The sequence below is a fragment of the Manis pentadactyla genome, chromosome 7, assembly GCF_030020395.1.
Source record: "Manis pentadactyla isolate mManPen7 chromosome 7, mManPen7.hap1, whole genome shotgun sequence".
Lineage (NCBI taxonomy): Eukaryota > Metazoa > Chordata > Mammalia > Pholidota > Manidae > Manis > Manis pentadactyla.
This window is the reverse complement of record NC_080025.1, coordinates 131125769-131149237: the sequence shown is the minus strand read 5'-3', so window position 1 is coordinate 131149237 and position 23469 is coordinate 131125769. Positions and strand designations below refer to the sequence as shown.

General features: G+C 39.3%; 1 protein-coding gene across 2 annotated transcripts in view; it reads right to left on the bottom strand.

The window, feature by feature from the left end:
* Positions 1-23469, bottom strand: part of EXOC4 (exocyst complex component 4) — a 797616-nt gene that overhangs the window by 68679 nt on the left and 705468 nt on the right. Inside the window, exon 15 of one of the 2 annotated variants that reach the window (XM_057504775.1) lies at positions 347-537. The exons of the other annotated variant lie outside the window; for it this stretch is intronic. Coding sequence (XP_057360758.1) covers positions 524-537 — 14 coding nt within the window. The 3' untranslated portion in view covers positions 347-523. Of the gene's footprint in view, positions 1-346; positions 538-23469 lie in introns of those variants that run through there. 2 annotated transcript variants of the gene reach the window in all.

Below are 23469 nucleotides of genomic sequence, written 5' to 3'. Positions count from 1 at the left end.
CTACTCTCTTTTCTGCAGTACTATTTGTTCTTTAAATGGTCATGTGTCACCCCGCTTCCTCTGACTGGTCATCAGGCCAGAGGGGATGGGACTTGCCTGCTCTTTGGAACACCTCCTCTCCTTCTCTCTGCTCTGAAATGTCTTCTATCACTCTAACTATAGAGAGTCACTCGTTCGGGAAGAAAAGCCGTGCCTGTCCCACTCACTGCCCAGCTGCCCCCCCACTCCCACCCCCACCACCAAAGAAAAGACCACACTTTTATAAAAAACATGCAGTTATTATTTTTTTTTTAGAGGGCATCTCTCATATTTATTGATCAAATGGTTGTTAACAACAATAAAATTCTGTATAGGGGACTCAATGCACAATCATTAATCCACCCCAAGCCTAATTCTCAACAGTCTCCAATCTTCTGAAGCACAACGAACAAGTTCTTACATGGTGAACAAGTTCTTACGTAGTGAATAAGTTCTTACATGGTGAACAGTGCAAGGGCAGTCATCACAGAAACTTTCGGTTTGATCACACATCATGAACTATAAACAATCAAGTCAGATATGATTATTCATTTGATTTTTATACTTGATTTATATGTTAATCCCACATTTCTCCCTTATTATTTTTATTATTATTTTTTAAATAAAATTAAACATGCAGTATTTTATATAAAACTTTGTTAATTTTAAGGATCCTGTTAAGAGTCATTTTCATCTCTATGTAACCATACTCTTCTTGCTGCTTCGCAGAAGGGTATACTTGATTCTTCTACTTTTTGTTGCCCCTAAACACATTTCTTAACAACTCTAAGGCTTCTTTTCCTCATTTACGCAACTCAGAGAGTTGCTGTAGGGACCAAACAGGGAATGTGCCCCCGACACAGTGCCCGCCATAAAGTTGGGGACCATCCCACAGGGGCTCTGCCTCCCTCCTCTGGCCTTAGCATGTTTCATCACACGCAGCACTGGCCTCCAGAATCCCTGGCAGGTCAGGACATCCATGAGAACAGAAGCGCCGACTTATTCTCCCTGGCATCTCTCACAGCCTGTGTAGCTCTTCCTTAGACTCGGTAGTAATGCCTGTTGAACTTCCTCTTCAAGTTAAGGACTAATCAAAGAATTTTATGTTTTTCCTTGTCTCTCCACAATTCTTTTACCTAATGTCTTCCCAAGAGTTCATGAGCGTGGAACACTGTTCTGTTCCAGGTTAAGAAACTGAGGGTACAGAAAAGCTATGAGGGTTTGAAGAGTTATTTCAAATGTCGACCTATAGAGGGAAAGCAAAGGAAGTTCAGGTAAGGCCCATCGTGAAGAGCAAAATGAAGTAAGAGCCAAGGTCAGGAAGGACGGCTGTTCCCTAGGCCCCCACAGGATGGGAGGCCATTCTCAGCCAACGGTACACACTGCACGCTGCACGGTTCCATGGGCGAAAATCACATCCAGTTACTCATGAAATAGCGCTTGCCGGTGACAAGCCCGAGCATGCCCCAGGTCCTCCATGATGTTTGGCTTTAGCTTCCCACCTCCATATGGTGCAAACAAGCACAGACACATGATTTTACACCTCATGAGCGATGACAGTACAGACCTCAGTCTCTTTTGGTCCTGCGGGGAAACACTAAGATTGATTTTTCCTTTTTTCCAAATAATCCTCCCTGAGGCCTGGTAAAAACCTAATCATCTACTAAAAAGGCATGTGGTGTGGCCAATTCAGCTGCAGCCGGATATGAAAGAGAAATGGGGAGGGGGAAGGCTAACGAACAGCTCTTGTCCTGTTGAAAGGCACTATTGTGGAGCGCTATTAGATTTCCGTGGACTTTGTAAGCCTTTTGTATGTCTGTAAAACCGTGCATCAAAAAGCATCCTAAGGTGTTACATACTTAACCAGATAATTTAGATGAATAATGACACAGACTTGAGTTTTAAGAGAATTTTAGAGGCAAAAATATTCCATGGCAAAGAGATAACATTTATCCACGTGTTCAAACAGGATCCTTCCAGCTTCAGCATTCGTAAATCTTCCAAGAGCCTTAGGGAATGGCTTGTTCACTGGGTTAAAATGAGAAACATTAGGTCCACTTACAAATGATGAAACTTAACCAAACAGAAGTGAAGCATGGTTCCCTAGGTGACCCAGCAAAACAGGTGCCCTGAGTAAAGACAGAACTGAAGGAGTTAAACTCCTATATGGGGTCTCTCTTCAATTGAACTTTTTCCAGGTGCCTTTTTTCATGAATTTCCTCTTTAGACAGCCACATCACTCATATATTTGGGCCAGAGTTTAAAAATGATCACTACTTTCTTGACTTTTGCCTTTGTATCCCCGGTACCTAACACAGTGGTTAGAGCTGGTAGGTGAATATCAAGTACAGTGAACAAGAAATTGCTCTTTGCAGACAAATGGGCTTGAGGGCAAATTCTGACATTCTCATAACTATTTGGGGGACCTTCTCTAGAATATATTCCCCACCTGCAAAAGGAGGATCATCATACCTACCTCACAGGACTCTGATGATTAAATGAGAAAATACATAAAGGCTTAGGACGGTGTTTGACACACAGGTACTTCCTATGTGGCAATTACTATTACTGCTACTACTGTTTGTTCAGTAAACATATTCTGAATGAATACATATGTAACAAAAACCCAGTACCCTCCGCCACCTACAGCGGAGGCTTTGGAAGGCTTTGGAAGAACTGACCAGTTTAACACATTTAATGGCAAAACCTGATGAGCTATTGTAATGGCAGAGCAAAATGGACAGAATCTAGAAGCACTGGCCACTCTGACTCTATCTCTGTGTGGGCAACACAGAGACAACTGACCTTCCTGAAAGAGCTGGGCCTGCCACCAAGCATTCAATCCCCGAGGCTAGTGTGCAGCTGGTGATGGCTCCCTTTGGAGCATGTTGGAAGTAAGACATACAGAACGACCTGGCTAGCACATGGTGCAGGACTTGCTGATGTGCATCTTGCTAAGTGAACCTCTACTCAGTGAGGACAAGCCTGGCCACTTCTTCGGTATATGCTCAAGGTGAACAGTTAAGTACCCCCCATTAATCTCTCCTCTATCAGATAGTCCCATATTGATGATTGGTGCCACATACATATTGACTAATACCTTCTGAAGATTAATAATATATGGCCATATTTCTGTCTTTATAAATTAGTAACATATGAATACTGTTCATGCATCCATTCTGTCTTGCCACATAATCCCTCAAATAATTAACAGTTCATACAGATGCTTCTAGAATCAACTTTCCTAAGTATCAAAAGATTAATAATCTGCTTTTGTGCAAGTTAAGGGAAAAACTACATAGAGAAGCAATCATTTATCTATCAGGAGATTATATAGTCTCACAATATTTCTTACCTCCAAATCTAAATAATTTTCTTTCTCTGAGTAAAAGGAGATGAGTGCCTTGGTGTTAACTATGGACTCAATTTTCCTACTTATAATGAAATTTATTCTGGATTGATTATGCTTAGGCTCAGAAAGTAGTGGCTAAATTCTGACTGAAGCACTTACTAACTAAATAACCCTCGGCAAATTGTGAAGACCCTGAATTGGAACAATAACAATTTCAGTCTCAGAGGGTCATTGTAAGGATTCAATGATATGAAACCCATAAAGCATTTAGAACAAAGCCCGGCACATAGTAAGCGCTCAATAAATCTGAGTTATCATTGTTAGAACTCCTGGTGGTGGGAACCTGGAACAGAGAAACTCCTAAACTTATTTATCAGAACACCTTGCAAAAACCCAGAGAGTTTAGTGGGCTTAGTTGTTCACATGGCCAATGGACAGAAAGGCTATGAAACTGACATGCTAAGACACATGTGCAAACTCAGGACATTTTAACTTTAAAATAAGGACTCACAAAGGCATGAGAACACTCCAGAATTCTGGTGGAGGCAAGCAGGAGAAAATGGGATTAAGGTTGAAATGTTATCTTTTCCTCTACAAAAGGGGGAGAGTGACTTTCTTCAGGGTTGCCAATTCAATAAAAGAGATGGCACTTCCCACAGGCATGAGAAAGTGGCAGCTTGGCGGGAAAGCAAGGAAGGACACTCAGGAACAGCTTGGGAGGAGACAGCGTTTCTCACACTATCTGAGGGAGGAATGACAGGCATCTCTTCTGTCAAGGGAGGGACGTCTGCAGTGCCTGGTTCTTCAGGAAAGTAAACTTAGGTGTTATCTTAGGAATTCAAATAGATATTCAAAACAGTTGTGAAATTGTGTTTTTGAGAGATCAGGTCTGTCTTACTCAGATTGGGTCCGAAAGGTCACATTTACATTTGTATTTTGAATTAGCATTTACTTCATGGTCACAGTTTATTTCTCCCCTGCCAAAGGCACTATGAGAAGAAATAGACACGGATGTGTCCTGTACATAGGGAGTAATGACGATGAATCTGTATAGCCTATGAAATTCTGCCCTGACATGACAGAAGTTGCCATTTTCACCTGAAGAGACAAATTGTGTTATGAATTATTTCAATATACCCATAAAGGCACTGACAATACAGATCTAATGAGACTTAAGGCAACTGACCTGGGCTTATTTTTGAAAGATGCCTTTTCTATTTACTACTATAGGAGACTTGTTATTTGCTTTCTTGGGGGTATGTTCCCCTTGGTATTACCCTAGATTAAATTCACTGTAAAAAAGGAGACAAAAAAATATCCTTGGGCTTTCTGACTGTCATCAGCTCGGCATCACCTCCACCTCCTTTCCTAGAAGAATAGGAACGACCCTGATACCGCACAGGGTTTGGGGCCTGGATTCTGCTAGGGAGAGGCACTCCCCAGAGATGGGGAAGGCAACAGGAGAGGGAAGGCGTTATTCTCCTAAAGCTGCTTGGGCAGATGGCAGAAAAGAGGGTTGCAGCTGCTTCCAGGAAAGCTCCTACCACAGCTGTCTCCTCACTGCAGTGGGTGAGACCTCTGGCACACTTCCTGCAAGCCAGCAGCCAGTTCCCTCACTCTCTGCTTCCTTCTACCTGCTTACTGAGCTCTTTTAGCAATTTTTAAAACATCTACTTCCTTGTATTAAATTCCCTCTTGCTTGACATACCTGAAATGGGTTGTTTTCCTGAATGAGCCTTGATGAATAGGTGTAACCGTCTCCACATGAGATATTTCTGAGCTATGGCAACTGAGATCTCAGAAAACATCTGGAGTTGGAGTTGGCAGGAAAAGTTCACTACGAATCCCTCGGCTACCTTTTACAGGAGGGTGGTTTACCCCATAGCAGGATGTCCAGAATGTGGTTGATAGAGCCCCTCATCTCCCGGTCTCCATTCGCTGGGTTGCCCACCCCTGTCTGTAATCAGAGAAGCTCCCCTATTATTTGTTACCCATTAGTATTTGGCAGTAAAACTCAGCTACAAGAGCTGTTTACAAACCACTGCCCTTGATGAGGAGAGATGTGGGTCACAATCAAACAACTTCCCACTATACTCAAACCTACAGGTCCAGCCAAAGTAGGGATAAAAGTCAAACATTTAAGTTATGGCACAACTCTTAAAGACTGAGGATGAATGGTAAAGATATCTGTATAGATAATACTTGGAAACAAGCAACCTGCCTTCTCTTTATTATTTTAGTTACATGAACTCTAGTATCTTTTTAAAAAAATTATTTACTGAGTACTAAACAAATTATGAATTGCTCTTATTCTGAATAACTCATATCAAGTTTCCCTTGCAAAGTGCCTTCAACCCTCCTTTGGAAAATGTTTGACAGAACCATTTGCTGTCAAATTTTTCAGAAAACTCTTCCACGGTTTTCTCCACTATTTTCTAAAGAAATCCCAGGTTAAAGATGCAAATCTCAACAAAGCAGGCTTCTTAGCAAGGTCACTTGATTTGGAGCTGTTCTCAGTGACTAAAAAAAAGCTTCAACTTAATCCTGAACGTGTATCTTCCAAGAAATCTCCAGGTTTGTGAGCCCAGTAAGTGTGTAACAACTTCCAGGCTCCACAGTTTGGATCATCGGCCCTTTGACAACCAGGGTAAATGTATGAAATTTAGAAGGAATCACCCATTGACATACGGATGCTTAGATCTCTTTGTCCTTAGGCTCATTCATCAAAACATTCACTTTTTAAAAATGAAATATTCATTTCACATCTTCCTCTGCTGGACTAAGTAGAACTTAATTTGTAGAAACAAAAAGGTGATATTGGTAGTCTTGGTTTGATAAGACACAAGAGCTCAACTGAGAAATACATTCGTAACTGTTTGGAAATTAAACATACACATTGGAGACTCTGGCAAGCCTTGGTCTCTGCCCACTAACTGTAAGGACATAGGCGTAGTGCTCCTGGTTCCCTCCAGTACCCTTTCCAGCCTCTTTCCGTGGCCCTTGAGCCTTTATGAGACTTTTCTTTTCCTCCTGTGAACTCATGTCGGCACCTGGCTCTCATCACATTCTTTTCCAGGTGGTAATAACCACATTGGTTGTAGGGATCATCGCCAAACTTTAGTCTATAATTCCCAGGATTTCTTCAGATTTCACTGTTTTGAGAATATCTGTTGTCACCCCATGTCCCGTGCTCCACATTTCCTCAGATTCAGAAAATTTCCTTAATGCTCCAAGATAATCTACTTGAAGCCAGGTCCCATCTGATGTTTTCCTCCCTCTTGTTTATTACCACATCTCACCCTTTCATTCGAAGAACCGTCCCTTCCTAATCAAACAGAAACAAAAGACAAGCAGAGCGGTTCTGCTTTCTGTGAACGTTACCGTCACCACTTTACCCATCGTGGGCCCATCCATTTCCTGTGCTTTCTGTGCATAGACACAGCTCAATTTTATTGTCTCCACCATCTCTAATGACCATCAAGTCATTCTGGGAGTTTGCCTCCTTGACACGTTTTCCACAGCCTCACCTGACAGTTTCTGGGCCTGCTATATACTCATTCGTGATTACAGGCCTCTTCTTTCATTCTTATATTTTTCTCTGTAAGCTCATCAGGGAAATCTTTGTATGTTGTACAATAGTGTAGTAGTTAGAAGTACAGACTGTAGAGGCCAACTGAATAAGTTCAAAATCTGGCTTTACCACTTGATCACTAAACAAATATGTATGCTTGGGGAAATTATTTCACCTCTGTGTGCCTCAGTTTCCCAGTATGTAAAAATAGGGATAATTATGGTATTTACTTCATGACTTATTGTGACGATTAAATGAGAGTGAGAAAGAGAATAAGCCCTCGCATAGAGTGTACTTGATATTGTTTTTTTTGAAATTACTTCACCTTTTATGGTTCATATTTTATGTTATATTATGAACTATATTCCCTATGAGAGGTCCTAACCATGGGATCACATCTATATTTTCTCAAAATGTCTGAAAATCTAACTTCCTGAAAACTAAACAATCAGCTTTGCTGTGTAATCTCCAATATGATAGGGTAACATTTTCCAAAGACTACTATAATTTTCACTTCCAGTGAATTTTTCCTTTTGGTTAGAGTTAAGTACAGAATATTGAGTATTCACATTTTTCCCTCTTGGGAGGTAAAATCGTCCAAAGGACAAGTGAAGAACTTTCTTCTTTGTCTATTTAAGTGGAATTAAGACATCTGGAACATCAAGCTAATTGAAACCTCCTATCACTACTATCACTGTGTCAGTATCATTGTTATGTCAAGTATCAAACACAGTCTGTACCTCACTGAGGGCTTTTAGTATACTTTTATGCCAATACCTGTTGCTTTTATCCTTTTACAATTGTTTGAATATTCACTTGAATGTTCTTTCCAACCTCTCCTCCAAGAGGGGAATTCCCAGAGACTATTTCCCACATTTTGCCCATTACGCAAGGATGGTTACTAACAGTTGAGCTTTCCTCCATATGAGATAAAGATTTCAAAATAAATGTATAGGAATTTCTACAGAGTTTTAATTTCCTCGGGGGTTACAAATGGTCCATTTTGTAGTTTGCCATTATATTAGGTGACAGCATTGTATATACAGCAAAGATGTGGATAAAGTAATTGCAAAATTAGTAATAGAGTCAATTCTCAATGAAACCTGTACAGGATCCCATATTTTAATTTTAGTTAGCAGCATCAATTTCTTCCTTCAATGAACCAGTCACAAGCACTATTAACGAGTTGAGTTGCTTTAGGGGCACTTGGTAGCTTATTGCCCAGTTTGGGAATTACCTCTTAACCCTTCTAGGTTATTTACAATTATTATAATATGCTTACAATTCCACATGCTAACACATAAACAAAATTCCTGTTTCATTCTATCTCCCAACATGGGACAAATATAGGGCATGAAAAATATGACATTTAAATGAGTCCATTTTGCTACTTCCAGCAGGTCTGTTAGGGGAATAATATCTAAGGTTAGATTTGTGTATTAGAGAGCAAATACCATTAATATAAATGTCTCTAAAATGAAGGAAATTCCTATGAATCAGCTCATTGAGTATACATCCTAAAGAGAATTTTATACAATAAAGTTCTAGTTGAACTAAGAACTTGCATTTGTATTTAAGCTGTACCACATGGCTGTGATGCGCAGAGACAGCTTCATTTGGATGAGTGTCATTTAGCATTTGGCTCTTTTCGGCAAAGCTAATCCCATATTCTAGCATAGTGCTTGGCTGAGTGACAGTCTATCCTTCCAGACGAGGAACGTGGAAAGGCCTTTGACATCCTACATTTCCTTTATCTCATCAGTGCTGAAGGCTTGCTGATCACTCTTCTTAATCTCTCTGAATCCATCCCCTGCCTCCTTGGTACAGCCTTTCACCGTCTGTCGCCCAATTAGTGTAGCAGGTTTCGAACTAAGCTCTTTGCCTCAAGAATTATTCCTCTCCAATTTATTCCCCTATAGTCTAAGTGGAGAAATCACTCCAAAACACCATCTGATCATGTCTCTAATGTCTAAAATCTTCCAACAGCTTGACATGGTCTTTCAAGTAACATCTCCACTGGTCCTTGCTCGTAACTCCAGCTTCTTTGCCTGGTGCTCCCCCACGCCGAACCTTAGGTTCCAGCCGTACTGAATATGTGAACTGCCCTGAACTCACCATGTTTGCTTTCACTTTACAGCCTTTTCTCCTCCCTTTCTGTTCCTTTCCTGGTTTCTCCTCTATAAAATGTTCTTCTATCCCCTCTTGGGTTAATTACTATTTATCCTTTAAGACCTATATCAGCTGCCACCTTCTCTGATACTTACCTTCCCCTTTAAAATAAACTTCATATAGTCCCATAGTATGTTGTGCTTACTCCATAGCTACCAAATAACAATATGGTGCAATGACTTTTATGCCTGTCTTTTCCATGACTTATACAAGCCCTGCAGGCAGAATTTGGGCCCCGTTTATGCATGTCCCTGGGCCTAGCACATCATTGGTACTCTCTTATTTGTTAAACCATGTTGATGCAAAATATTTACTGAATGACTGAATATCTTCCCTGCTGAGCCCGTAAGATAGTGCTTCACTGACCTAGTTTAATTTCTCCTGGATAAATTCAATAGAACACATGATTCATGAATCCCTAACTATGTTGGCTCTCCAGCTGACTGACCGTGTGGCTTCTCTGCCTCCTCAGTAGGGGATGCCTGCAAGCAGATGGATGGAGAGTGAGGCAGCTGGCAAAGTGGGGGAACACACAGGACAGAGGGCAAAGACAAAAACAGAGGGAAGCCGAAGTTACTTTCCTAAGTAATACCATTTTCAGCGCTTCCTCATCCCCTGCAATTCAAGAACCCGTAACACACAAACTACAAAAAATTCCCTAATGTAGAGAGTACAAATCCCTAAGATGCTGCACCTGCAGTGTTCACCAGAGTTGCTTTACTTAAAGACATGCAAATAATGCTCCCTCTGCACATCCTAATGCAGTAAGCTTTCAAACATGCTTTGAATTTGTTGAAGCAATTCTGGTATTTCAAGTGTGTTAAAATGTCATTGTACCTGTTTTTATTAGGTAAGGCAACAACTTAAATTGTAAGGAAGGGAGTAAAGGATGTTCGGATCAAGAAAATAGAAACCATGTCCAAGAATCAACAAACAGATTTTTAGAAGGGAATAGAACTGTCATACAAGGAAGTGGAAATCATAAATAGAGCGACCAGACTGTCTACAACGAGGAGTGCTGAAAGAATATAAAGTACAGAATATGAGAAGGAAAAAGAGAAGCACAATGAAATTTATTTTTAGTTTAATGACAAGTAGTATGGCTACAAGATCAAGACCCCAGTTCTGTCACTGGCTAAGCAGAGTTTAAACTTTTATGCCTCAGTTTTTCCATCTGTAAAACAATATTTTTCTCTAAGTCTTTAAAACTTAGTTTAAAAGACTAGTTAGCTAGCTTCCTAGTTAGCTCAGCATGTGCCTGTGGGGATTCAACAAAAGATGACTATAGTATAAACTACAAATGTATAGTGTTTATGTACACAGAGTTACTTCTGAGGGCACAACAGGAGGTCTAAGGGAAGGGGACGGCAGTCACAAATGGACAGAATAACTTCACAGCTGCTTTGGTACCCCTGGACTGCTCATTTCTATGAAAAGAGGAAGAATGTCCAATGAAGCTCAGAAGTGACATACACTCATCTGAGATGAGCTGTGATAAGAGGACCAAGTACAGTGCTCATCAGCTCAGTAAACACTAATGATGAAGAGGGTGCAGACTGCCACTGGTGATAAAGAGCCAGCAAAACACTCTATTGGTTTTTCATTTGGTGAATTAATATCCTTCATGGCTTGTGTACACTAACCAGTAATGAACTCTCTCCTTAGAACTGCCTGGGGAACTCCCCTCTGCCTCTGCAAGAAGGCATAAATTTTATGTAGAAATTAGCACTTTTAAGGAGTCAATAACTCCTTTAATAGAAGCTTGTTTTCTATTAGTTTCTACAAACATTCTCATTTTGCTCTTTCTCTCTTTCTCCCTTCCTTAGGCATACACCTTAAGCAACTTAAAGAAAAAAAGAGGCAAAACAATCCTTCATAAGATTAGATCCACTGATCAATCAATCGATCAAATTTACATAATAACCCTGATATGAGCTGGGAATTTTTTTAAAAACCTAAGAACTCTCAAGTCCTATTAGTCTTCTATGACAATAAAGAAAAATCAATCTCTTACTAGTCAAGTCTTGCACATTAACCGTGATGATTAGGTTTTCTCCATTGACCAAGGTCTTCTAAACCTTATGTACCCTTGCAGAATTAGAAAGTCAGGCCCGGGCCTCTGAGGCACATAATCGTATTTCATTTCTCTGGGGTTTATAACTGCCATAGTTCACAAAGGACTGTAGAGTTAGAGCTGATGATTTCTTTCCAGCCTTTAGTCATCCTCTCTAGAAGAAATTTCCCTTAGGAAGATGGGTCTGGGGAAGGCTGTCTGGAAACTAGTCTTCTGGTTGTGGCTGTGTGCTTGTGGTTGACAATCTTAGGTCACTGAGGCATATACTGATAAAACAAAACTAAGTTTAAAAGACTGAGAGAAAAATATAGTTGTTTCTTCAACTTAGCTGACTTTCTTTTTTAATATAAAAAGTTAATATCAAGGAGATTGTATTACCTTCTGACATAAAGTACTAGATGCGAGTCAGAAGGTCTGCGTTCTATGACTGGTTCCTTTGCTGATTTTTCTAAGAGTGTTTTGGATTTATTTTCTTCCCCAAAGATTTATATCCTGCCTATTTTCCTAAGAACTTGTAGTTCTTTCTCATATATTACCTCATATTAGCCTTGCAGATTTTAATTAAAAAGATTTCACAGGGGCATATACACATAATAAAAACAATCTCATAAAATATATGACAAGTTGCTATTTCTAAACTTAACATGCATAACATCCATCCTTTCAAGTTGAACTACCCCATTCTTTTCTCCATATCTTCAGTATTTCCTATGAATCTGTTAAAAATAAGACAAAAACCTCCCCTTTAATTTTACCATATATGTGCATTTGTGTCTCCTGCAGGTAATGGCCTCAGTAGGCTGAGGGCCCCACATGGCCTAGACCATGAATCTTTTGTTCACACTGAAACCTGATGCCTAGCCTAGCCCTGGTACAAAGCAGCTAGATGACTGAAGGACAGAATGAGTGAAGGGACACACATCCTTTCTTGCTTGGTGCCAATTTCAGCCTCTTCTTTCCCTCCATTTCTCTTTCTTTTTTGACACTTTAATATCATGATTCCTCTCTAGTACTTTACATATAAAACTGGTCTTTGCCCCAGATCCTTGACACTAATTGTCCCACACTTTGGTGCCCACATCTACTCTTTGTCATTTCCTTTTGCGCCTTGACTTACTTGTCAAAAACGCTCCTGAGTGCTGGCAGTCCTTTAGCCCCTGGACTGTCCTTTAGTCTCTGGTCTAAAGAGATGAAGTTCTAAGGGTTCAAGATTCCAGTGTTCCACTTGGGAATATATTTTGTAGTTCATTATATTAAAACAGTATTTAAGTGAGGCTGATGATTTTCTTCGTGGTCAATTAGCATTTATTAGACACTTAGAGTATACTCTAAAATGTTCTCTAAAACTAAAAGGCATTCAGAGTTGGTTTTTGAATACATTTTTGAGCCTTTCAAAGTTCTGAGCCCTTTAAATATGGGAGTCCCCCAACCTTCCGTCAAAATGGGAGCTCATGACAACCTTTCTGGGTTATCGGATGTAGAGAAGACAGATGAAACATAACTGTAGCTGGGAGCAACCTGTACAGAGGAAACCATGGAAAGTGGCCACAGGTCACCGTGCTACCTCCTCTTGGAATCCTCTCCTTGTTTTTATAATGCTGGCCACCCTAGTATCTCAAGGCCTTCCCTATATGTACAGCATGTGAAAACATACTGAAATCCTCTTCGGATCACGATACATCTGTTCTAAGAGGCTGAATGAGAGATGCCAGGGGAACATTAACTCAGAATTTCCTAACTTGAGTGCAATTAAAATCTCAGCCACAGTGCAGAATTAATGTAGCCCTTTGCATTTTAAATACATATTTTAATTCAATGACACCCATCTGTAGAATATGAGACTGCATTTTTATTGAGGATTTCAAATGATATAATCTGTTCCTATGAAGCATAAATGGCTTGGTTCATGTTTCCAGAAACCTCAAAAGAATTATATAGATCTGGCATAAGCACATGTGGTGACACTCAATTTTGCTTCAATTTAAATCTGTTTAACTTGCATGGAAAGTGTTGTTTGTGTGGTAAGATTTAGATTGTGTATAAAAGTGTCACCAAATAAGAGCACAGTCCTTTAAATGTCTCGGATCATTGCTCAGGAGAGTCTGTCAGGGAACGCCAAGGTCAAGGGCAGTGAGGCTCCACCCTGGCTGGAGCTGTGTAGTCATGATGTAATCATCTTTCAGCTCATTTAGCCTAGTGAGATGATTCATCTAAGGTAAAATATATGTTAATGAACCCAGCTATGAAAATATTACAGGACAGCTACCTGGGAGTTGCACTATTAGTTTTGACAGATTTTTGGATGGGTGTAAAGTTTCTCAGGAAACTGAGCTACAGCAGAGAGCAAATGCATTCTTTTCTCTTTAGAGCTGTTATTTAGCATTTTTGCTCATCCTGTTTTTCACCTGTATTTCCATGTTAAGTATGGTCTTCAAAATCATAAATCTCTAGAGGAGGCAGGAGGCAACCTGGGTTCAAGACCTGGTTGTGGCACCACGTCCATACGTGACCTCGGGAGAGCCAGACATCTGGCTCAGTTTCCTTGTCCATCAAGTACGAGAAGAGCGCAAAGTTGAGATTAAGAGTGTGGCCACTTGAGTCCTACTGCACAGATTTAAGTCCTGTGGCCATCACTTTCTTTAATCTCTCAGCCTTGACTTCCTCCTCCAAGAAATGAGGATAAGCACTGCCACCTACCTTAGAGGTTGCTAAGGACTAGACAAGATAACACAGGAGAGATCTTAGACCAGGGCCTACCTCTCCCTGGTTGGTATTCAAGAAATGCCAGCTCTTATTGCGGTCACCTCAGGCAGGTCTGGAAGCCACAATGTCCTAGGTTCCAGTCCTGGCTTTGTCACTTACTACCTGCATTTTAGAGAAGTTACTCCATCTTTTGAACCTCATTTTTCATCTGAAAACAGAGACAATAATGCTTACTCTATTAATTACCTATTGCTGCTGTGACAAATTACTACAAATATAGTATTTAAAAAACTCACAAAGTTATTATCTTCCAGTTCTGGAGATTAGAAATATGACATAGGTCTCACTCGGCTAAAACTGAAGTGTCAGAGGTTCTAAGGGTGAATCCGATTCCTTACCTTTGCCTGCTTCTAGAGGGTGTCCACATTCCTTAGCTTGTGGCCACCTTCCTCCATCTTTGAAGCCAGCGATGGAGAGCTGAGTCTTCTCACACTGCATCACTTTGGCTTACTCACCTGTCTCTTCCTCCACTTTTAAGGACCCTTGTAATTACATTGGACTGAACTGCATTATCCAGGATAATTTTCCTACCTTAAGGTGAGCTGACTAGCAATCTTAATACCATCTACAATCTTAATTCCCCTTTGCTGAACATATTCACAGGTTCTGAGCATTAAGGCTTTAGCACCTTTAGGGGGCTATATTCTGCTTACTACACACCCTCAAAGTGCTATGAAAATTAGAAATTATTTTCTAAAATTCCCAGTATAGTGTCTTGTGCATAATAAATTCTCAATAAACGGCAGTGTTCATCATTGGAGCTGACAAGTGACTAATGTCCTGTCAATCTTGGACATTCTGGGATATTAAAATCTTATAGCTAAATGTTTTGCTAATAGTTTTGCTTTGATCATAAAGAAGGATGTTCCAAGTTCTGATCATATATCCATAAATATCTGTCATATATCCATAAACATATATTATACCAGCATAATATCTGGCTCTTTTATTAATCTGTTGATAGAAATCTGAGGCAAGTTAAATTTTCTAGCATGATTATTATACCCCCAAGGGGGATCTCCCTCAAAAACTCTATCAAATGGCTTGCAGAAATATTTTAACAGTAGTGGACTTTTTATAATATTACTTATGGTGGCATAATGTTTTATCTCCAATTATTAAACATACTTGAAGTGTTTTATCATGTTTCTCATAGAAGTATCACTGATAAACAGAATCCTGTTCCACTCACTCTATGTTAAGCACCTTACTGGTTTTAGCTACCTATTAGTCCTTACGGAACCAGAAAACATCTTGGTCAAGATACTGTGTTCATGAGCAAGGCAGAATACAGAAGAAGCCAACCTGGGATCCTATTAAATACTGGATTATCTCACCCAAATCCAAGCAAATTATTCTGGTAAGATTAGGTTTTGGACAGTACTAGGAATGAGGGCAGATTATATAGTTATTCTTGTCAAATTTCACAGGAAAAATTGTGAAAGTCCAGATTTCAACTGACATTTAGAAGGTCCGTTTTTCTCTAGTTTCTGAATCTCAGGAAGACTGACTGGAACTTTGTGGCCAATAGGATCTTCCTTGACTGGGTCTACCTAACAAGTTTCACATAGTGTAAATTATTCATTAGAATTGATTAAAAACTTAGAAGTGAGAACCCTGTAAGGACTTTTACTACCATAATCACTTTCTAGCTCACCACCTATTTTAATGAAAGCTAGATATGCACACAGATTAAAGAGTCAAGCTGTTGTTATAAGTTTTTCTACTAGGCAACTACTCTCAACTCTTTTAGTTGATTTCCTCGGTTCTTATCCCTATAGTTAAAGAACTTGCCTACTGTATTACTTCCTGATTTTTCAGTTGTAGGTGTTTATTTGCTGCCCTCCCACTATGAAGATGAAGAATGAGGATTTAACTTGATCCATATACGCACACTCTTCCCATTACTTTCTCACCGCAGTTGTCTCATAATTTTGGTTAGATCAGTATTTTATGTTTACATTTGACTCACTAGATAAATGCTACTGACATCTAAGGTCATGCTTCTATGTTTTTAGTGCATATTTTCCTCCCTGCACAACAGGTTTGTTTTCTCTGCCAATATCAGCCTCGTTATTTGTTTGTTTAGCTTCTTAGGTACTTAGGGTTCACTGAACTCCAAAGACTTCCCTAATTAAATAATTCTCCTCTCAATAAATCCAAACACATTGGGTATTTTATCAACATCATGTTCCTGAATGAATCTCCCCTGGGACCTTCTGAATCAGTCCTTGCTAGGCTAGTTACTCACCATGCCTGTTGCGTAGCTGCAGTCTTGGCCCCTCCTGTCATCACTTTGGGGTTCTTTAACTGCATCCAAATCTCTATTTCTTGTATATCATGCCTTACTCTTTTAAGATAAACTGTTTCACTTTGGTAAATTCTGAGGAAGACTGCATGGGAAGCGAGTTTTTTGAGATCTTGTGTCTCTGAAAATGTTTTTATTCTTCCCTCACACTGAATTGATAGTGTAGTTAGGTATATAATTCTAGGTTGGAAATTATTCTTCTTAAAATAGGAAAAGTCTTCTTCTATTGTTTTCTAGCTTCCAGCTTTGAGGAGTCATCGCTTTTCTGCTTCTTGATTCTCTCTCTAAAACTTTTTCTTTTTTCCCTGGACAGTTGTAGGATTTTTCTCTTTATTTTGAGGGCTCTGCAATTTTGCAACGATGCCTTGGTGGGAAGGTTGGTCTGCTTTTGTCTACTATGCTGGTCCCTCTGGAACCTTTCAATGTTTTCCTGTTTGGGGAAATTTTCTTAATTTTTATTTGATGATTCTCCTTCTTTTCTCTCTGTGTCTTTACTCTTCAGTTGTTGAACAAACAGGACTGCTTCATGGGGTCTTTTACAATTTTTTCCTATTTTTTATTTGTCTTTATGCTCTACTTTTTTTTTGATGTTTCTTTAACTTTGTCTTCTAACTTTCTTCTGAGATATTTATTTTCACTTCTTATGTTTTATTTTCAAGAGTTCTTTTTTGTTTTCTGAATATTCCTCTCATATAGTACACTACACTTGTTTCATGGGTGTAATATCTTTGCTTACTTTAAGTTATATTAACTATACTCTTTTTTTAAGTGTTTTTTCTTTCTGGATAATCCTTGTTCCCTCTAAGTTACTTTTTCTCTTCATTTTGGTCTCTGTGTTTCATATTGTATGGTATTTTCAAATGTCTACTGTCCTTGTCTGTCTGCTCATATTTAAACGGCGCTGACTGAAGTTTTGTGTGGAGATGGAGCTTATGGACTGTGATCCCTGCAGGTGATCTGGCTGGACCTTTTCACTGGGGAGCCACAGATTTCAGTGTCTTTGGCTTTTTTTTTCTCTTGGGCTGATCAGATTCCTCAGAGAAGACTTTCTAGTCTCTTATCTGAATATGTAACACCTGGCTGCTAGCCAATCAGGGAGAGTAGGCAGGTCTCAATAGTCATTAATGTGAAGTTTGAATTAACTGCCCTAATTTCAGAATAGTAGTCTAACACTCAACTATTATGTATGTCCCACAGCCCCCCAAAATCTCTATTTTACCATTTGTGCAGAGTAAACTTCTAGTGCTCTGTTAGGGTTCTGACAGGAGCAATGCCACAGCTATGTGAAGTAAGGTAAAAAAATCTGAGGGTAAATGTCTCATAAACAGACCTTCAAAAAGTCTTTCTATTTTTAGCCCTACATTCATTCCCTCTTAGAGGTAGCTAGCTATGCCATTTTTTTTTTAAAGAAGTAAATTGGATAACTTCTTCATGTATTCATTATTAGTTCAGAAATTAGCTTTCATGGATTTTTCTTTTTCTTTTTCCTTTGTTTCTTTATACCTTTAAAAATAGTTTTTGTTTTGTTGCAATAGGGTTAATGAAGGAAGCATAGATAAATGTGTATGCTAATTCATTGTATTTTTTAAAAAAAGATTTAGGGTTCATCTAAGTGACTTATCCTTATTGACTTCATGGTTATTATTACCATGTGCTTGGACCTGGGGTGTATTTTATTAAAAATGGTATTCTTCCACTTCCCCCAATCTATAGATCCATTAATTTGCCAAATATCTCTCCTAAATTCTATGCCAGTCTCCTCCTTGACAAACTTCATGCCTGGGTATATCAAAGAGATATTGTATATTACTAATAGGCAGGCCTCAGACAACATGATCGATCACTGTTATCCCTCCTACCTTAATGTTTTGGGAAGAAATCTGCCAAGAAGATGATGAGAGACGGAGATGACAGCTTTTACTGATTTTTCATAGCCTCTGACTCTGTAGACATGAATGATTCATAGCTAAGTCAATGAGCTGAGTTCAATGCTACTCTCTAGTTACTGGCAAGGGGCTCTGGTTAAAGCAGAAGGTGGGAAGCCTAGAAATATGTCTGCTCAGGACCCCTTTAAACCACAGAGAAACTAGTGCTCTATGGCAAAGATAGTGGGGGGTCTAAATCAACAATTCATTAGTTTACTGGAGTGAACTTTATATCACTCCAACCAATCAGTTTGACTCTGCTGATAGCTCCTCCTTCAACCCAATGCCACAAAGGTTTTCTTCATTGGCTCTCAAAAATGTTTACTGGATCTATGCTATAATTTTTCCCTGGTGAGAGAGGTTGTTCTTGTTTATATTATCACATTATTGTCCACATCACATTATTTTATTGTACTCTAATTTAGGTGAGTAAATGTTAGAAATCAAAACTAGGGGACCTATTGAGACTTGCAGGGCTAGCAGGTGGGGAGGAAAGTTCTCTCTGGGACTGCCGCACAAGGGACTGTGCTCTTGGAGTCATTTACATAGAAATATGTATTTCCCCACTGGAATAATATCATTAATGGAGCTTAAAGTTGACTAGTTTGCCTACCTATTTGTTAGTTGATACAATCCACATTTCTTGAGCCCCTTTTACGTACCAGGTATTATATTAGTTGTATAGAAGAAAATAAGAGGAAAAGAGCCAAAGTCCATACTTTCAAGGTGTTTACAGTCTACTTGGAAAAGCAGATACAGAAATAGATAAATTTCATAATAGAGTATGTAAAATGCTTAGAGAGCACATTTGGGTATTATGAGAGCTCAGATAAAGGTTCCTAATTCAGTCTGAGACCGCCAAAGGAATTTCTTGAAGAAGTGATGCTTAAGGTGAATTTTAAAGGAGGAATAGGAATTAACAAGGTGAAGGAGAATGGGAAAAGGTAGGAGAAAGGGTATTAGATGCAGCGGGTTCAGCTTGAATCAGGTAAGGAAGTGAGAAATGGCACAGCACTGCAGAAGAACCAAGGGCAGTTCAACGCCCAGAAAACCAGAGCTCTGGATTGTGAGCCCTCTTCTCTGCCATGTTAGGGGTCTTGGACATTGCCCACGGCATGATGAGAGACCACTGCGGCGAGTTGTCTGTCACCTTTGCATTTACATAGATCACTTTGTAGACACAGGTTTACCAGCCAATCCAACTTGGCACGGTAGTTGTATTTTAGGAGGATAAGGAGAATGGGAGCAAGCCAATCATAGGAGGCTATTGGGAGAATCTAGGCAAGAACAATGAAGGTGTAAATCAGGGCAGCGACAGTAAGGATGAAGAACTGACAGATGGAGAAATACTTTGGAAGTCAAATTAGCCTATCTTCAGAGCAACTATCAAAAATACACATTATTAGTATGCCTACTTTACAATAATTATAATAAATTATATAATATTAGGTATATAAAATATACTTAATTAATAATAATTATAATAGAAAATTGAGACTCAGAGAGATGAAAAACCATGTCCCATATCCCATAACCACAGATAACCATATTTCTATGGGGAAAATGCATTTAGTGCTTTTAGCAGTCAATCTGGAAAAGAATTCCTGGGAAGAACATAACATATTTATTAGCTGGTGAGTGAATGTTTGTGACAAACAGGTACTGATGGAAGGACTGTTTAAGGAAAGGGGCGACAGGTCAAAGTAGAGGGTCATGAAGAACATGCCCCGTAAATAAATCCCACGTTTAGCAAGGGATAAAATAGACATATAATTAAATATATTGCTTTAGATAAGGACATGAATGGCCCAAAATAGTGGAAATCCAAAGGTAGTCATACTGTTTAATCCTAGGAGAAATTCTTCATGGGAAATCAATGGATGACTTGGGAGGAACCTTCCTGTGTTGCATTATGTAAGATAATTGTCACTACCTGTGCCTGAAATGAGAGTGGAAAAGGAGGGAATGGTAATGCCTGCCGAAATAAGGAAAAGTGTTAGCTCATCTGTAGACAGATTACCAGCCAGTTCAGTAAATCCAAGAAGGGTAGCAGGTTTCAGATGCTCACTGTAAGCCCTTGGTTAAATGAACTCACTCTGATGAAACATTTGCTGAGTACCTGCTATGTTCAAGGAGTTATGCCTCAAACTGATTTTATTATTGATATTGGTAATTACAGTGGCCTTGTCAACATCTGCATCAGCATGAAGTACTCACTAGGCAGGCCCTGTGCAGCACACACAGGTGAGCTGTGACTTCTACCTGCTGCTCTGGCTTACAACCTAAGCCACTATGGCGTGTTGGTGAGGGAAAGGAGTCTTAGTGCCAGCTGGTCTGGCAGTGGTGGCTGGATTGGTGACTAATTCACGTGACTAATTCAGTGAGGAAAGTAGAAAATTAAGTGATTTGCAGCACGGGTAATTGACCCCGAATGAATTCAAGCTAAATAGCCGTTTTCACTATTCTTGTTTCTCAACCCTTCCAAGTACATTACTAAGATGCATTTCTCAACTGTTTAGATTGTTTCCAATGGTTTTGAAACTAACAGAAGCTCTGCAGTAATGAAGCCTTTTTGTCGTTTCACAATGTATGTGAAACCTTAAAAGGTGAACCTTAGTAAAAGATTGGTGTACAAAGGATATCATGGAATAATCTGTTACCCAAATAGTAGACACAGAAATGACCATATTAGCACTTAAGAATCTTAACTTCTTAATCTAAAGACCAGCAGGCTTGAACTCCTTAGACCCTTAGAAAGGAAAACCCTACTTTACACTGAGTTATTCTTTGCCACCAGGATTTTATTGAAGACTACAGACTATAGTTAATAAAAACTTTGCAGTTTTGGTAGATGTTTTAAATTAATGCATATTTATTTAGTTTTAACATTCCAATATATATATGGCATTAATGAAGTATCAGTGTCCTGTTCACCTTCTTGGGGATATTCAGGGCTATTTAGATATTTAACAGTCTATAAATTATTCAGCTTTTAAAAAGTAAAACATTTTTTTAGACACGTAACTGAAAAAAATCCATATGAACAATCAGCTCAATGAGATATGCTACAAATTAATTCCTAAGGAGGAAGAGAATGCAGCTAAATACAGACAGAATCGCTTAATGCTAAAAAGTCCAAGAGCACCAAAGCTTGGATGGCCTGTCCCTTCTGTTACAGTTTTCACTAAGACCACAGTGTAGCAGCGGCTTCATTTCCATAACTCCCGATACACTGAAGTACAAGTTTACAGAGAAAGTCATTTAATGAGAGCTGAGGTTTAACCAGGAGTTTTACTCATTGTGGCCCCAAATAAGCACACCCTCACCCAGTGCAGTGGGCAAGTTCAAAGGCTATATGGGTTTGGGAAGGCTGTTAAACATAAGTGCTCAAAGTTTAATTATTTTAAATGCATTACACCAAAGATCCCTTAAACAGTGAAATTATCAAGGAGAATGGCCCAGCCATCAACAGGAAGGATAGGAGAAGGTGAGACAAAAACTGAAGGCAGACCCAGGCATTTCACACTGAGCACCACCATGGGCAAATACTGACAGCAAAATGAAAGAGTCAGAAATCAAATATTATCAGGATGGCTAGGAATGAGGAAATGAACTTTAAAAAGGAGACTCAGAAGCAGAAGAAAAAAAACTACCATTTATCGAGAGATCACTGTTTGCTAGGCAGTGTATCAGGTGTTGTGTATATATTAGTTGACTTGATCCTTAAAGCGATCCTATGTGGGATTTACAATACAGACATCACACTGGTGATGTTAAACGTGCCTTGTCCATGGCCAAGCTCATGCTCATCTATCATGTCCTGTTGGTGACGAGGACCAGAAACAAGGTAGGTGTAACATTAGATGTCCATCTGGCCTCAGTATGTCATGGGTAGTGCTGGGGCAAGGAGAGTGGGTGGAAAGTATGTTTTTCCATACTTTGAGAGGAAAAGTATGCTTCCCCACTGTTTGTGGGAGGAGGTTCTGGCTGTGGTGGTGCCTGTGGTAGCCATCTGTCTGGCAGGGACATGCTCTACTTCCTTGGAGCAAGGCAGACACAGCAGCATATGCAAAACTCTTCTGTGGGGGCGTTTCTCCAGCTCACTTCCAAGATTTCTGTGAAAAGCCCAAAGGCTGTTGGCTTGAGCAAATGCGTTAATTGGGCTGGTGGTATCTTTAAACAAATAATAGGATGGTGGAGTTTTCGTCACACACTCCCTTTTTTAGAAGCAGACACAACCGAAGTTCTGAACATCCTCTCTCTCTGGGTAAAGCAAGTATTTTTCTTCATAAAGCCAATCGTAAAGGATGGCCTTTATAATCAGTGCATGAAGAAAGGCACTGATGTTATTTCCATTTTGATGCTTACAATAATAATCCATACATTTTATACAATGATAATAATCTATGAAATACATACTTTGGTGCATATTTCTCTCTACACAATCCTTCTCAGTATACTGGTATCATTATTTAAAGACTGTTCCATTAAAAAGTTAAAGTCTTGTGATCACGGTCCTTAAGGAAAGTCCTACATTTCCCTAAAAATTGTGCAAGAGACTCTCTTGAAGAAAATGGACAGGTCCTCTGCAGACCTACAGAGAGGGCTTCCAATAAAGGAAGAGGATATATGGCCACTTTATTCTGACCCTTTGTTCAGGCTGCTTCACCTACATCTCCCAGAGATTCCTCATTATAAAGAAAAAAAGAGTTGGTGTTAGTGAGAAAACAGCACTATTCCACTAAAGTACCCAAGATAAATATAACCTGGAATAAGATGTAAACACTGAAAAGTATGTATTAGAGATCAGGCCTAAAGCTTGGGTAAAGTACATGCAGTTAAAAATCATTCCCTTGGAACCACAGGTAGCTGCACTTTTTTCAGACTCAAAATGTTTAAATTCTCAATAATGAGCTATTTATAGAAAGAAATATTGCTTGAACTGGCATTTCTTCCTCAGGTGTTAGGCTAATGACTTTGTCATTTTTATTTCAAGAAGTTTATCATATAAAGACCATCTTGATGTACAGAGACCCACTTACACAGCTTATCACCCCCTTTACTGGGGTTCTATAATATAATAATTTCGATAGTTACCTTGTCTTCGAACAACATCAGGCTTCCTAATACCTCATCTTTGCCATACACTGTGTGTTTTAGAAGAATGAGGTTCCAAAGAGAGATAGAATACACACATATTGGAAAACAAAAAATGAGAAAGAAGAGAGGAAAACCTCACTTGCAATTAAACTACAATCGTCCTCCAGTGTATACCCCAACATGCGTTAA